This window comes from Heterodontus francisci, chromosome 4, assembly GCF_036365525.1.
Source record: "Heterodontus francisci isolate sHetFra1 chromosome 4, sHetFra1.hap1, whole genome shotgun sequence".
Taxonomy (NCBI): Eukaryota; Metazoa; Chordata; class Chondrichthyes; order Heterodontiformes; family Heterodontidae; genus Heterodontus; species Heterodontus francisci.
Window position 1 is genome coordinate 7,591,355 of NC_090374.1, and position 17,130 is coordinate 7,608,484.

General features: G+C 44.7%; 1 protein-coding gene across 3 annotated transcripts in view; it reads right to left on the bottom strand.

Annotated features, from left to right (window-relative positions):
* LOC137368877 (growth hormone receptor-like) overlaps positions 1-17,130 on the bottom strand; it is a 255,252-nt gene that overhangs the window by 27,788 nt on the left and 210,334 nt on the right. For all 3 annotated transcript variants that reach the window (XM_068029108.1, XM_068029109.1, XM_068029107.1), the window contains 2 exons: positions 6,693-6,871; positions 2,642-2,795 (listed from right to left, as the gene is read on the bottom strand). In XM_068029108.1, the coding sequence (XP_067885209.1) occupies positions 2,642-2,795; positions 6,693-6,871 (333 nt within the window). The remainder of the gene's footprint in view (positions 1-2,641; positions 2,796-6,692; positions 6,872-17,130) is intronic.

The window sequence follows — 17,130 nt, forward strand, 5'->3', positions numbered from 1 at the left end:
TTTTTTCTCCTCAACTCTAACCAAATGGATTCTGTCCTTGCCCCATCAAGGACATCCTTCCTTTCCAGAACTGCAATGTCTTCCCTAATCAGTACTGCCACCCCACCTCCCTTTTTTCCTTCTCTATCTTTTCTGAACACTTTATATCCTTGTATATTAAGCGACCAGTCTTCGCCATTTTTAATATAAAATAAAAACAAGAAATGCTGCAAATACTCAGCGGGTCTGGCACCATCTGCTGAGATGCTGCCAAACCTGCTGAGTATTTCCAGCATTTCGTGTTTCTATTTCAGATTTCCATCATCTGCAGTATTTTGGTTTGATTTTCGTCATTGTTAAGACACGTTTCCATTATTGCCACCACATCATATTCTCATACTGATATTTGTGCTTGTAGCTCAACAATCTTATTCATTACACTTTGTGCATTTACACAGATGCACTGTAATCCGGTCTTTGCATTCCTCGTACTACCTCTCAGTCTACTCCCATCTAATACGGATCTACTCCCTTCTCTAGTACTGCCTAACACACTCACTCTGACCCCCCTAATAGTTTGCTATTTCCTATTCAAGTGCTATCTGTCTCTTCCAATTCTCTGTGCACCTTGGTGTTCCTCTCTTGTATTATCTCCTGGGTCCCACACCCCTGCAAAGTTAGTTTAATCCCTTCCCAATAGCACTGGCACAAGGCTGTGCAAGGAAATACTGCTCTCCGTATGATTATTACAAAATCTTCTCATCAGATGGAAGACTGGTTGAGTTTCATTCTTGTTTATGACATCAGTTGAACTCCTGAATGAGATAATTTACATAGAATGCTGCCACACTTATAAATATAAGGTGTTGCATTAATAGAAACTGTAAATACTGGAAACCCGAAATAAAAATAAAGAAAACTGACAGTGGCAATATCTGTTCCATCCTTGTCATTATCTTTAGGGAATAATTAGAAACAGGAATAATGCCCGGGGATTGGAAAAAAGCTATCATAACACCACTATTACTAGGAGAGAACAGGCAGGCAGCTGTAACTGTTTGCCAACTGACTGAATCAGCCAGTGAGAGGCACAAGAAAGATGAGGATTGCTCTGCTGCTGTTTCCTCTCTATCTGCTGGGTCCTGCCTGGCTCCCCTCTTGTCGTGATATAGAAAGACTGGGAATGTAAGAGGAGGGATCAGGATAACAAAGTGAGATGCCAGAACTCTACACAGAAAGGCGTCATTGATCAAAAGCTCAGCAATGCTGTGTTCCACCAGTCAGGCCAATGTCATTTTTTCTTCATCTGTTTCTAATGCTGTAATTTTCCGGGGCCATCAAGCTACGATGAACAGAGCTAATAAATCCTGCTAGTCACTCTGTGGGCTGGATTTAGTGTTGCCGGTGGGCTCTTGGCCTTCGACCAAAAAAAGCAGTGGGAATCTCGCCTCAGCCACTCGGAGTCTGCCCATCCCCACCGGCTCTGTTTAATTAACAGCCTGGCGCCGGGATCTCCATCCCTTTAAAGACGGGGATCCCGCTTCCAGGAGCTGCCAGCCAATCAGAGGGCCGGCAGCTCAGTAGTATCAGCAGTGCTACCAGGAGTGGTGGAATGCACAGGCCTTGGAACCAGGCCCAAAACTGGACCCAAGGTACGTGAGGCGGAGTCAACGGCTGCAGTCTGGCAGGCCACGGTGATGGGGGGCAGGGAGGGAGGGTGGGTGATGAGTGCAGGGGGAGGGCTGTTCAGGGAGGTGGGGTGTTTTCTGCTGGTGGCCCTCTGTGGGCCACAAATTTCCTACGGACGAGGCCCCCCCTCACCACCCAAGCTTGCAGAGAGGTCGCCTTGTTTTACTTTCCCCCCCCCCCCGCCCCCCCCCCCCCCACTGCTAGCTTAATTCCCGTGGCAGCAGGAAAAACCCTTAAGTGGATGTTAATAAGCCTCTTAAGGGCCTCAATTGGCCTCTGAGTGGGAAGGTGGTCATCAGCCTATTCCCTCCCCCCCCTTCCCCTACCCACCCCCCCCCCCCACCATTTAATAGCAATGCGACGGGCCCTCAGCCCCCCGCCTCCTATTACAATTCTGTGGGTCCCCCCACCTCCTAGTCCATCTCCTGGGGGGACCCATTAAATCCGCCCTATCACTGCAGCCAGAGAGTTCACATGTTTTTAACAGAAGAGAGTTTTCAGCCTCTAATAAATGAGATGCACCTTCAATTTTCTCTTCTGGAACACAGGTCCAATATATAGGCCGAGCACTAGATCACACCTGGGCCACGTTCTTCGGCCCTCAGAAAATGGGTAAGCTATTGGCCTGTTTCAAGTTGCTTTAATCTGGAAATATGTCCCCATGGCCTAAGGAGACTCCTGTACTGGTTGTTACGTTCCCTTTACAGAAAGATTCTGCAGTTTCTGCCCAGCATGTACCTTCCAGGCAAAGCAGATCAGGAACAGAGTAAAGTGATTGACCTCCTGCTCCGTGGGGCTCAGGATTAATCTTCCCAAACGTTGTCCCCACACTGCAGCCAAATACACTTTGAAGATTTAATTTGCTCACAGGTTGATTCAGTTTAGTTGCAATTTAACAAAAACATTAATTACAAATTGTTCAGCACTGGCTGTTTGAGAGAATGTGCAATTGCTCAGACCTTGTTCTTCTTACCTTCTGCCAATCGTGGAGCAGGAATGAAAACATACACTGGGTCACTGAATTCACTAAAATCCCCATTGGCGATCTGTTTACATCGAAGCCTGATCTCATATTCTTTGCCAGTACCAAGTGCATAAATTGGATGGGAGGTTGAAAAAGCCTCAATCTGACATGTGAAGAAAAAGAAATTCGGTTAAGGATGATTAAACAATAAATCAAAAAGATCAAGTGGCATCTTGCAGGGAGAAGAGCGCGGACATCTGCTCTGGTATGGAGGCGAGTGTACTTTCCAGAGCAAAGCTCCCACTACCCTGTCCCATCAAACACTTCCAGGACAGGTACAGCATGGGTTAGATACAGAGTAAAGCTCCCTCTACCCCATCCCATCAAACACTTCCAGGACAGGTACAGCATGGGTTAGATACAGTGTAAAGCTCCCTCTACACTGTCCCATCAAACACTTCCAGGACAGGTATAGCATGGGTTAGATACAGAGTAAAGCTCCCTCTACACTGTCCCCATCAAACACTCCCAGGACTGGTACAGCACGGGGTACGCTGATGCCTGATTGGAGGTGCTGAGTGGTTAACGAGGATCAGCTGACTGTGGCTGTGTGCTGCAGGCTGTGTGACCGTTGCAAGAAGGAGAGACTGAGATTGAAAGAAAGGTTTTTCCACATTGACAATAAAGGAAGGAAGGCCGAGAACTGGAGGCTCTTCTGTGAGCTTGTTTCATATTGAAGTCTTTTTCATTGATTGTTGGGGGTGGGGGAGGAAGAGACCTGAAGACCTTGGGTGGGGCTGTATTGTTCAATAGGGAGCTCCTGTGTTTAACATCTTTGGATAGGGAGCTCCCTCCCCACCCCAACTACTGAGCCTGGGACAACTGGAGCTGCCCATGTGAAGAGACTTTTTATCTCAACATCGAAAGAGGCGTGCGCCTGGGCAGCTTACAGCTGACCCAGGTGAAGACATCGCCCCACCCTCCCAACCAGAAGACCAGCTAAAAGACTTCTTTCTTTTTGTAAATCCCAACAAAGACTGATTCCTCCTGGCCTTCCTCTCCCTCAGCCTCTTCCCCTTTGTAATAATCCTTTAAGTGTTTGCATTATCAATTTATTATTGTATTTACTTTTTTTTGCTCTCTCAACAAACAGTGCATGTAACACTTCTACCCCATGGCTTCTCAGTCCTCTCCGGTGGTGGGGCCTTGCTATGCTGCAGTAGCTGCTGCAGCCGCTCCTGTTGTCCCGTCACCATTTAAAATCTTGACAACAAAGCATGAGGTGAAGAGTTACACCCACCCAACTATGACTATTGAGGCTTGCGTTAAGGCAATGGCCAAGGTCCCTCGATTGAGGAGGGCGGCCAGTCGCTGGTGTGTGTCCGCACCCAGGCTGCGACTCTCCGTCTTCAGACCCTGCAGAGATACCTGTACGTCCTCCCAGATGGTGTGTGCTGGCGACATATTTTTTCCACTGAGGTCACTGCCTTCAAGACGACATGCAGCTCCTGACGGAGAACGTTAGCTGTGCCTCTCTGAGGGAGTTGCCTGTCTTTTACCGGGATCTATTCCGAGTCTGGAACATGGTCGCCTCCAGTCAGGGCGCTCCCCCGCCGGCGAAGGAGAGCGCCTCAGCTGTCCGGGCAGCTGACTCCGGGGACGGACTGACGGGTGGAGGAGTAGTCGAAGCCCCTGGGACGCCCCTCACTGCGGGTGATGAGGGGGCTCGGAAGTGTGGACAACCCCGGAATTGCTCATCAGACCCAAGCCCCGAAACCTTCCTCGGGAGCTGGTCCCGCACAACCTGAGCCACCTCTCAGAAATGCCCTCTGTGCCATTCCAGTCCGAGTGGAGGGGTTTTCTGTACGGGCTGCTCCTGCACACTCTCCAGTTCCTTGCCCTTGTCAGCCGGCCAGACATGCCCTGGCGGTCCGTGTTGCCATCTGGTGGCGAGCGGAAACCCCGGTGGAGGTCTCTCTACACGGGAGTCCTTCCTCTTCACATCGAGGACCTGGGATGGAGGGTGCTGCACAGGGCAGTCCTGTGCCACAGACTTTTAAGCAGGTTCACGGACTCCCAGGCCGCCTTTAATTTCTGCGGCCTGGACAAGTCTGTGTTCCACGTATATATGCAGTGTGCGAGGTTGCAGCCTCTGTTTGCATATTTAAAGGGGCTGCTCCTCACGTTTTGGCTGCACTTCAGTCCCACGCTCCTGATCTTTGGGCACCCGGTGCGGAAGGGTGTGGGCCGGGAGGAGGATTTCCTCGTCGGTCTGCTCCTGGGCCTGGCCAAGGTGGCAATTCACAGGTCCAGGCTGCAGGCTGTCGGGGGGTCCGTCCTCCCTGATTGCCTGCCCCTCTTCTGTGGTTATGTTCGTACCCGGATGTCCCTGGAGAAGGAGCATGCAGTGTCCGCCGATACGCTTGACCGGTGAGCACCGCAGGGGCTGGAGTGCATCATCGATGCCGAGAATGGCATTTTAATTTGAGTTTTTGTTTTATTTATCTGTTTTAACAAAGTTAATTTTAAAAGGTGTATAAGGGGGGCCTGGGGAATGAAGGCCCTCTCGACAAAACAAAAGGAACAAACAACAAAAAAAAACAGGGTCAGCTAGAAAAAAAAACAAAACACAGAAAGGGTTAGATACAGAGTATGTCTGTTAATCAGAAACGTAAACCACCTGCTGCTACACCAGAGCAAGCTTTCCATTTCATACCATCCACATAAAGACTTCCAAGTGAAAGTGTTAATTTGGTACCAATTAGTCTGGAATTGGCTAAGAATGCACCTGCTGGGAACTGAGTGGAAATGACCAAAACACATTGCAATTTGAATCATTTGGAATAAACTTTCATTCACATAATCTTTTTCACACGCCCAGGATCTCCCAACCTCTTCTCAACCAATTAATTACTTTTGAAGCATTGCCAATGACATTATGTAAACAAACTCATCAACAATTCGGCACAAAGCAAGATCCCACTGACAGCAATTAACTGAATGACTGGTGAATCTGGATTGATGGTGCTGGATTGATGATGCTGGTTGAGGCACCAAGAGAATTCCCTGATCTACTTGAAATAGTCATCTTGGTAGTACAGACTGGAGTACTGCTGAAAAGAAAACATGCTATCAAAGCTTTTTGTCTTGCACTCATCAGGACAGATGCAAGAATGCCAAATTTCAAAGGAAGCAACAATTTATACTGCATGAGAAAAGGGGTGCTGATTGGTTAGCAAGTCGACTCTGATTGGTCAAGCCATTGCCATGGAGAATGCACCAAGGGACTACTGTCCCCCATGCTTCTGTTTAATTCAAAAAAGGCGCAACACCTAGACATGCATTTTGCCTGAAGAGGACAGGTCCCTGCGTGTGAATATATGTAGCTTCTAGCAAGTCTAAGTGAACCACATTGCAACCCCGACTGGTAATCTTAAGCTGGTTGTTAGCGTAATTCTTAGCACAGTTGGGATTGTTCAGTAATTGCTGTTCAATTGTGAAATCACATCTAACGTTAGACATTGTGTTGGCTGCATACGGTCAGTAGTGCCATGGAAACTTTTACATCCACATTTGTTCCAGTGGAGTCTTGATTCTAGATGGAGTCTTGATTTGACTTTTCATCCAAAAGACAGCACTTCTTCAGCACTGAAGTGTCAGCATAAATTCTAAACTTATTCCTGAAATAGGGTTTGAAGCCACGGCCTGTCACTCCAAAGGGATTGTACTACCAAATGAGCCAAGCTGACACGTTCAGCATGAAATGAGGAAAACTGTTCATTCTGTCAATCAGGGCTGCATTTGAACGCTGGACTCTCATTAACTAAACCAGCCAATTTGAAAGATCTCTTTCCATTATAGCTGGGAAGCTCCATTGCTATGGGCAAACAATACCATCTGCCCCGCAACAAAAATGTTACGTATTTTTCATCCAAAATACATCAACTGCCAGTGCTCCTTACTATGCATTTATCACACAACTCATTCAGATTTACAAAGAGAGTGAAATTTCACTGAGGTTCAAAGAAAAATTATAATTCCTGAACTCATTTGAACATACCGAGTCCCAGTGGTTACTCTCGCTGGCTTTATACTGGATCTCATATTTGAGAGATATCCAGCCATTCTTGATATCAGCAGTAGGTGGTGCCTCCCATAACACCTGGATATCAGCGAGCAGTCCTGATTGGCTGATATTTAGCAGCGTCCAGTTCAGTGCAATCGGTGGATCAGGTTTCACTGTCAAGAGGAGGAAGAAAAAAATGAAACTAGGATTTGGTTTACTAGAGTCCAACAGTACCCAATGACACAGTGAGGCCAGGAGTGTTGTGATACCTGGGGTGTCCAATGATGCAGCGAGGCCCAGAGTGTTACTTACGAACATATGAATGAGCAGCAGAAGTTAGCATTCAGCCCCTTGAGCCTGCTCTGCCATTCAATAAAATCATGGCTGATATGTTTGCGTTTCAAATTCCAGACTCCCATCTATCTTCGATAACCTTTGATTCCCTTGCCAAACAAGAATCTATCTACTTCCACCTTAAAATTATTTAATGTCCCCGCCTCCACCACCTTCTAAGGCAGAGAGTTCCAAAGTCGCACCACCCTCTGAGAGAAAAAATTTCTTCTCATCTCTGTCCTAAAAGGGTGACCCCTAATTTTAAAACAGTGCCTCCTAGTTCTGGACTCACCCACAAGAGGAAACATCCTTTCCACATCCACCTTGTCAAGACTGTTCAGGATCTTATAAACTTCAATCAAGTCTCCCCTCATTCTTCTAAGCTCCAGTGAAAACAAGCCCAGTCTGTCCAACCTTTCCTCATAAGACATCTCGCTCATTCTAGGTATCAATCTAGTAAACCTCCTCTGAACCGCCTCCAACGCATTCACATCCTTCCTTAAATAAGGAGACCAAAACTGCACACAGTATTCGAGATGTGTTCTCACCAATGCCCTGTGTAACTGAAGCATAACATCCGTACTTTTATTTTCAATTCCTCTCGTAATAAAGGATAGCATTCCATTAGCCTTCTTTATTACTTACTGTACCTGCAAACTAACTTTTTGTGACTCATGCATGAGAACACCTAGATCCCTCTGCACCTCGGAATTCTGCAGTCGTTCTCTGTTTAAGTAATACTCTGCTGTGCTGGCTGAAAAACGATCCACCTATTCTAATCCCACCTTCCAGCATTTGGTCCGTAGTCCTGCAGCCTACGGCACTTAAGATGCATATCCAGACTCCTTTTGAATGAGTTGAGGGTCTCTGCCTCAACTACCCTTTCAGGCAGTGAGTTCCAGAGGCCCCCTCCACAACCCTCTGGGTGAAAAAGTTTTTCCTCATCTCCCCTTTAATTTTTCTCCCAATCACTTGAAATCTATGCCCCCTCGTCACTGACCTCTCTGCTAAGGTGAAAAGACCCTTCACCTCCACTCTACCCAGGCCCCTCACAATTTTGTACATTTCAATCAGTTCTCCCCTCAGCCTTCTCTGTTACAAGGAGAACAACCCCAGCCTATCCAATCTTCTGGAGTATTGCGTGCAGTTCTGGTCACCGCATTATAGGAAGGATGTGGAAGCTATGGAAAGGGTGCAGAGGAGATTTACTAGGATGTTGCCTGGTATGGAGGGAAGGTCTTACGAGGAAAGGCTGAGGGACTTGAGGTTGTTTTCGTTGGAGAGAAGGAGGAGGAGAGGTGACTTAATAGAGACATATATGATAATCAGAGGGTTAGATAGGGTGGATAATGAGTCTTTTTCCTCCGATGGTGATGGCAAACACGAGGGGACATAGCTTTAAGTTGAGGGGTGATGGATATAGGACAGATGTGAGAGGTAGTTTCTTTACTCAGCGTAGTAGGGGCGTGGAACGCCCTGCCTGCAACAGTAGTAGACTCGCCAACTTTAAGGGCATTTAAGTGGTCATTGGATAGACATATGGATGAAAATGGAATAGTGTAGGTCAGATGGTTTCACAGGTCGGCGCAACATCGAGGGCCGAAGGGCCTGTACTGCGCTGTAATGTTCTAATTCTAATTCTAATTCTAATTCCTCATAGCTGGATTTTTCCAGTCTTGGCAACATCCTCGTAAATCTCCTCTGTACCCTCTCTACTGCAATTACATCCTTTCTGTAATGAGGTGACCAGAACTGCACTACAGTTCCAGCATAACCTCCCTGCTCTTATATTCTATACCTCGGATAATAAAAGAAAGGATTCCATATGCCTTCTTAACCACCTTATCGACCTGACCTGCTACCTTCAAGGATCTGTGGACATTCACTCCAAGGTCCCTCACTACCTCTACACTTCAGTATTTTCCCATTAATTGTGTATTCCTTTGCCTTGTTTGACCTTTCCTAATGCATCACCTCACACTTCAAGTTGAATTCCATTTGTCACTTTTCTGCCCATCTGATCAGACCATCAATAGCAGCCTGTAGCCTACAGCTATCCTCCTCGCGATCTACCACACGGCCAATCTTTGTGTCGTCCGCAAACTTCTTGATCATGGCCCCTACATTTACGTCCAAATCGTTAATATATACCATAAAAAGCAAGGGACCCAGTACTGAGCCCTACAGAATGTCAGTGGAAACAGCCCTCCAGTCACAAAAATATCCGTCAACAATTACCCTTTGTTTTCTGCCACTGAGCCAATTTTGTATCCACCTTGCTGCATTTCCCTGGATCCCATGGGATTTTATTTTTTTAACCAGTCTGTCATGTGGGACCTTGTGAAAATCCTTGCTAAAATCCATGTAGACCACATCAACTGCACTACCCTCATCTATCTTCCTTGTTACTTCTTCAAAAAATTCGATCAAGTTGGTCAAACAAGATCTTCCCTTAACAAATCCATGCTGACTATCCTTGATTAACCTGTGCCTTTCTAAGTGACAGTTTATCCTGTCTCTCAGAATAGATTCCAATAATTTGCCCATTACTGAGGTTAGACTGACTGGCCTGTAATTATTCAGTCTATCCTTCACTCCCTTTTTAAACAGAGGTACAACGTTAGCAATTCTCCAATCCCCCGGCACCACACATGTATCCAGCGAGGACTGGAAAATGATGGTCAGACCCTCTGCTATTTTCTCTCTTGCTTCTTTTAACAGCCTGTGGTACATTTCATCCGGCCCTGGTGACTTATCAGCTTTCAAGGATGCTAATCCCATTAATACTTCCTCTATCCCTATGTTCATCACATCCAATACTTCACGCTCTTCCTCCTTAATTACAATATCTGCCTCGTCCCCCTCTTTGTGAAGACAGACACAAAGTATTCATTAAGAACCAAACCAATATCTTCCATCCCTACACACATAGGTTACCTTTTTGGTCTTTTATGGGCCCTACTCTCTTCTTAGTTATCCTCTTACTCTTAATGTATTGATAAAACATCTTTGGGTTCATCTTGAGTTTGCTTGCCAATATTCTTTCATCACAATTATTGAAGTACTTGTTTACTGAAAATAGTAAAATATAAAAACCCCTGAAACTGATCTGTGTCGGTGGTTGATTTCAGTTTGAAATAATATCTATCAACCTAAAACCTTTTATAGCCGACCAATTTACTCAGCATACAGTGTGCTTTACCAAAACAGAGTGCTTTGTAATGCGCCATGTGGGACCCATGTATTCCCTGCAGGTCTGATGTTATTTTGTCTCAGCATGTAGTGCGAGCGATTTTGAAACACAGCAATTTGCAAAAAAGCTGGCCGTTAGGTATTTATTTTCCCTTTCAAAAATGAGTACCGCAATGAAGATGGCACTGACATCAGGGACACAGCACAGCTCTTGATATTTGTCAGAGAAATTAACGACAAATTTGAAATCACAGAGGAATTTCTATCAATGGAATCAATGAAGGCACAACAAAGGGACCGGTTCGATTGGACACCAGAGGGTGTGTCTGAACTTCTAAAGACTCTCTGAAGTAAACTGGCAAACGTGACCACAGGAGGATTGCCAAATTTAACTGGGGAAAGCGTGGAACTTGTTGAAAGAATTGAGGATAAAGTACAAGAAGACTCTGAGAAAGGGTCTGAGTAATTTTTCTGTACTGTATTATATATATCAGGAGGGCCCCTGCAAAAATGTCCTGGCTATCGATAGACTGTTTGCAGAGAGTGAAAATAGTGAACCACATAGCAGAGAGGGGCCTTAATCACTGGCAATCCATTTTCCTTCTGGAAGACACTGATGTCGAACACCAGTTTATTATACAAATATCTGTTGGCTTAGCCTAAGAAAAGCATTGCAATGAGTGTGGGAACTCAGAGACGAAACTTAAACTTTACTGGAGATGCAGGGGAAAGAGAAATGAATTCCCTGAATTAAGGAATTCCAACTGGTTGTGGAACCTCACTTTCGGTGTGGATATCTTGGCACATTTAAGTGAAGCTGCAAGGCAAGGAAGTGTTTGTACCCGAATTGTATTCTCCAATGAAAGCTCTCAAGGTCAAGTTAGTCTTGTTTTCAAAACAAATGAAGAGCAAAGAGTTTGCTCACTTTCCAACACTGAGATACTTGGAAGTGTTGCCAGAGCAGTCGGAGAAATACAGCAACATTTTGAGTGACTTGGAGGGATAAATTTCTCATCAATTCTCTGACTTTGAGAAGGTAGAGAAGACACTGGAGCTGGTGTCATACCCACTCATATTTGACTATGAGAAAGCCCCGCAAGAATCGTAATTTGAGCCCATTGATCTCCAGTGCAATTCCACCTTCAAGGAAAAATACAATTTAGAAAAACGGGGATGAATTTGGTGCCTCCTGGAGTGGAACTACATTCCCAAATATCCGCAAGGTGGCACAGAAAATCCTGGTTTTGTTCGGCTCCACCTACGTGTGCGAACGAACAATTTTTCCCAGCTGAAATGCAATAAATCTCGCTGCAGATGCCAGTTAACTGCCCAGCACTTCAGCTCCTTATTGTGGATTTCCACAAGAATGACACTGGACTTTGATGCCATTGTAAAGAGGGGTAACAAACAGCATTGTTGACATTAAGCAAAGATGGCATGTAAAAGGGGGGATAGGTTTGGTTTCATTATTGTAATGTATTATGATGGTATTGTTATAATAGTAAGGTTTTATGTTGATTTCTACTAAAATGTATCTATTTTAATATTTCTTCTTCAGTTAAATTGATTAACAATTAAATTGCCTAATACCTTCCAGTATACTTTGACGCTAAAATAGTTTGAATATATTTTGGTTATTGTCAGTCTAATGTTGAATTACTAATGATTCAACAAAGTTAATTACAGATTTAAACATAAGGTCATCAATAAATAGGAAAACTACCAAACTTTTACTTTGTGCAGTACACTAAGTTTTAGATGTAATAAAATTTGTGTTCTGACAAGAGCTATACAATTATGTGTTGAAATCAACAAACAACTCAATGATGCAGTTTTCTAACACTGCATTGTCCAACAGTATTTTAAGGCAGTGTTGATTTTAAAACAAAATAGTATTGCCTTGTTTAAACAGGAATTGTTGGTTTCTTGAGCATTTATGGCCTGCCCAGATGTGGCCCTCAGGCTGAAACGTTTGCTCATCCCTGGTCTGGTGACACAGTGAGGCCAGCAGCTGAAAAGCCCAGTAAAGAGGGTAGAGAAAAGTAGACACTCAGTAAAGATGGTGATTGACTTAACACAGAAACATAGAAAATAGGAGCAGGAGTAGGCCATTCAGCCCTTCGGGCCTGCTCCACCATTCATTATGATCATGGCTGATTGTCTAATTCAGTAACCTGTTCCTGCTTTCTTCCCATATCCCTTGATCCCTTTGGCATTAAGAAATATATCTATCTCCTTCTTAAATATATTTAATGACTTGGCCTCCACTGCCTTCTGTGGTAGAGAATTACACAGGTTCACCAGCCTCTGAGTGAAGAAATTTCTCCTCATCTCAGTTCTAAATGACACACCCTGTATCCTGAGACTGTAACCCCTGGTTCTGGACTCCCCAGCCATCGGGAACATCCTCCCTGCATCTACCCTGTCTAGTCCTAACTGGTCTGAGACTTGTCAATCAATTTTCCCCATTCTGTGATTGCAATAAAGGAAGTGAAAACTGGTCCCAACTTTGCCAGGGTTATTAATGAGATTAGTGAACTGGAGAGGGAGAGAAGAGCAAATCTTCAGGGAAATCACAGAGATGTGAAAGAAGTATAGAGTGGTGATATTGGGAGACTTTAATTACCCAGATATTGATCTGGTTAATTTTAGAGTAAAGGGTAAGCAGGGAGAGGAATTTCTAAAATGTGTTCAGGAGAACATCCTTGATCAGTATGGTCTCAGCCCAACTAGAAAGGAGACATTGCTGGATCTGGTGCTGGGAAATGAGGTGGACCAAGTGTCTGTGGGGCTGCACTTGGGTAAGAGTGATCATTGTATCATAATGTTTAGTTTTGTAATAGAGAAGTACAGGAACAAAACAAGGTGGAATGTCTAGATTGGAAGAGGGCTAATTTCAATGGGATGAGAAGGGTTCTACCCAGGGTAAAATGGAACCAAAGACTGACAGGAAAAATTGTAATGGAATAATGGGTGATCTTTAAGGAGGAGATGTTTCAGGTTCAGGCTAGGTACAGTTCAACAAGGGTGAAAGATAGGGGAACCAAAGCCAGGACTCCTTGGGATGACAAGGGATATAGGGAATATGATGAAACAAAACAAGGTGGCGCAGTGGTTAGCACCGAAGCCTCACAGCTCCAGCGACCCAGGTTCAAATCTGGGTACTGCCTGTGTGGAGTTCGCAAGTTCTCCCTGTGACTGCGTGGGTTTCCTCCGGGTGCTCCGGTTTCCTCCCACAGCCAAAAGACTTGCAGGTTGATAGGTGAATTGGCCATTATAAATTGCCACTAGTATAGGTAGGTGGTAGGGGAATATAGGGACAGGTGAGGATGTGGTAGGAATATGGGATTAGTGCAGGATTAGTATAAATGGGTGGTTGATGGTCGGCACAGACCCGGTGGGCTGAAGGGCCTGTTTCAGTGCTGTATCTCTAAATCTAAATCTAAAACAAGAGGGTGTATGATAAATGACAGGCGAATGCTTCAAGTGAGAATCAGGCCAAATACAATAAGTTGAGAGGGGAGGTGAAGAGGAAAATAAGACTGGCAAGGAGAGAATATGAGAATAGAATGGCAGTTAACATAAAAGGGAACCTAAATATCTTCTACTGGCATGTAAATAGTAAGCAGGTAGTAAGAGGCAGGATGGGACCTCTTAGGGACAAAGAGGGTGATGTATGCTTTTTAGCTCAGGGCAAAGCTAGAATATTTAATGAATACTTCATATTGGTATTTACTGAGAAAGAGGATGCTGACAAAACATTGGTGGAAGCGGAAATGGTAGAGGTGAAAATTGACAGGCAGGATATACTAGAAAGGCTGGCTATGCTTAGAGTGGATAAGTCGCCTGGTTTGGATGGCTTGTATGGCACGTTGCTAAGGGAAGTGGAGATGAAGATAGCAGAAGATCTTGCCATAATCTTCCAATCTTCCCTGGATACAGGGGAGGTGCCAGAGATTTGGAGATTGGCAAATGTAACACCTTTATTCAAGAAAGGGTGTAAGGCTGGTCCTAGTCATTACAGGTGGGTGAGTTTAACATCAGTGCTGAGTAAAGTTTTAGAAACAATAATCAGGGAAAAAATTAACAGGCACCTGAAGAGCTTTGCGTTAATTAGGGAGAGCGAGCATGGATTTGTAAAAGGGGGATGATGCTTGACAAATTGAATTCAATTTTTTGATGAAGTAACAGAGAAGTCTGATGAGGGGAAAGCAATGGATGTGGACTATATGGATTTTAAGAATTGTTTGACAAAGTACGACATAAAAGGCTGGTTAATAAAATTGTGTTTCATGGTATAGGAGGGTCATTGTCAAAAGAAAATTGTCTCAAGGACAGAAAGCAGCGAGTCATGGTAAATGGTTGTTTTTCAGACTGGAAGATAGTAGGCAGTGATATTCCCCAAGGGTCAGTGCTGGGACCACTGCTTTTTTTGCTATATATAAATGACTTGGATATTGGAATATAGAGTAAACTTTTAAATTTGCCAATGATACCAAACTTGGAGGTGTGGCAAACAGAAATTGACTGAAACAGGACATAGATAGGCTAGCAGAATGGGAAGATAAGTGGCAGATGGAATTCTTCTTCTTCTTTTGGGCCTCCTTATCTCGAGAGACAATGGATACGCGCCTGGAGGTGGTCAGTGGTTTGTGAAGCAGCGCCTGGAGTGGCTATAAAGGCCAATTCTGGAGTGACAGGCTCTTCCACAGGTGCTGCAGAGAAATTTGTTTGTTGGGGCTGTTGCACAGTTGGCTCTCCCCTTGCGCCTCTGTCTTTTTTCCTGCCAACTACTAAGTCTCTTCGACTCGCCACAATTTAGCCCTGTCTTTATGGCTGCCCGCCAGCTCTGGCGAATGCTGGCAACTGACTCCCACGACTTGTGATCAATGTCACACGATTTCATGTCGCGTTTGCAGACGTCTTTATAACGGAGACATGGACGGCCGGTGGGTCTGATACCAGTGGCGAGCTCGCTGTACAATGTGTCTTTGGGGATCCTGCCATCTTCCATGCGGCTCACATGGCCAAGCCATCTCAAGCGCCGCTGACTCAGTAGTGTGTATAAGCTGGGGGTGTTGGCCGCTTCAAGGACTTCTGTGTTGGAGATATAGTCCTGCCACCTGATGCCAAGTATTCTCCGAAGGCAGCGAAGATGGAATGAATTGAGACGTCGCTCTTGGCTGGCATACGTTGTCCAGGCCTTTGGCAGATGGCAGATGGAATTCAATACAGAGAAATGGGAGTGATGTATTTTGGCAGAAGGAATATGGTGAGGCAATATAGACTTAATGGCACAGTTCTAAAGAGTGTGTCCACAGGACAGAGGGACCTGGGGGTTTACTTGCTTAATTCTTTGAAGGTGACAGGGCATATTGAGAGAGTAATTAGCAAAGCATATGGGATCTTGGGCTTCATAAATAGAGGTACTGAGTACAAAAGCAGGGAGGTTATGCTGAACCCTTATAAAGCTCTGGTTAGGCCCCAACTGGAGTATTGCATCCAGTCAGAGGAGATTTACCAGAATGGTTCCAGGGATGGGGGAGTTTAGTTACAAGGCTAGATTAAAGCAGGGGTTGTTCTCCTTGGAGTAAAGGAGTTTGAGGGGAGATTTGATAGAGGTGTGCAGGATTATGACTGGCTTAGATAAGATATGCAAAGAAAAGCTGTTCACATTAGCTGTTCGACCAAGGACCTGGGGACACAGATTTAAAGTGTTGGACAAGAGATACTGGGCTTATATGAAGAAGAATATTTTACACAGAGTGTGGTAATGACCTGGAACTGATTGCCTGCGAGCATGGTGGAAACAGAGATGGTCGATGATTTCAAAAGGAAATTGGAAGGCAACTTGAGGAAAATTAACTTGCAGAGCGAGGAGGATAAAACCAGGGGAATCAGGTGCATTTGTCCTTGCTGTTGTCTTTACCTTTGCCAGTTCTGATGAAGGGTCACAGACCGGAAACATTACTCTGCTTCTCTCTCCACAGACACTGCCAGACCTGCACTTTCTGTTTTTATTTTAGATTTCCAGCATCCACAATATTTTGCTTTCAGTCCTTGCTTTTATAATCTGTGCCTCTATTTATAAAGTCCAGGACCCCATATGCCTTTTTTAACTACTTCTCAACCTGCCCTGCCACCTTCAATGACGTGTGCACATATTATCCCCAGGTCCCTCTGCTCCTGCACCCTCTTTAGAATTGTATCCATTATTTTATATTGTCTTTCCTTGTTGTTCCTATCAAAATGAATCACTTCACACTTCTCAGCATTAAATTTCATTTGCCACGTGCCCACTCATTCCACCAGCCTGTCTATGACCTCTTGTAGTCTATCACCATCCTCCTCACAGTTCACAATACTTCCAAGTTTTGTCATCTGCAAATTTTGAAATTGTTCCCTATATACCCAAGTCGAGGTCATTAATATAGATCAAGAAAAGCAGGGGTCCTAATACCAACCCCTGGGGAACTCCACTATATACCTTCCTCCAGTCTGAAAAACAACCGTTCACCACTACTCTCTGTTTCCTGTCACTCAGACAACTTTGTATCCTTGCTGCCACTTTCCCTTTTATTTCATGGGCTTTAACTTTGCTGAAAAATATGTTGTGTGGCACTTTATCAAACATCTTTTGGAAGTCCATGTACACTACATCAACCGCATTTTTAAAAATACTAGCGGTTCAAGGCAGGGGCTCACCACCACCTTCTCAAGGGCAATTAGGGATGGGCAATAAATGCTGGCCTAGCCAGCGATGCCCACATCCCAAAAACGAATAAAAAATCCCTCCTCAACCCTCTCTGTTACCTCAACAAGAACTCAATTAAGTTGGTTAAACATGATTTGCCTTTAACAAATCCATGCTGGCTTTCCTTAATTAACCCACACTTGTTCAAGTGAC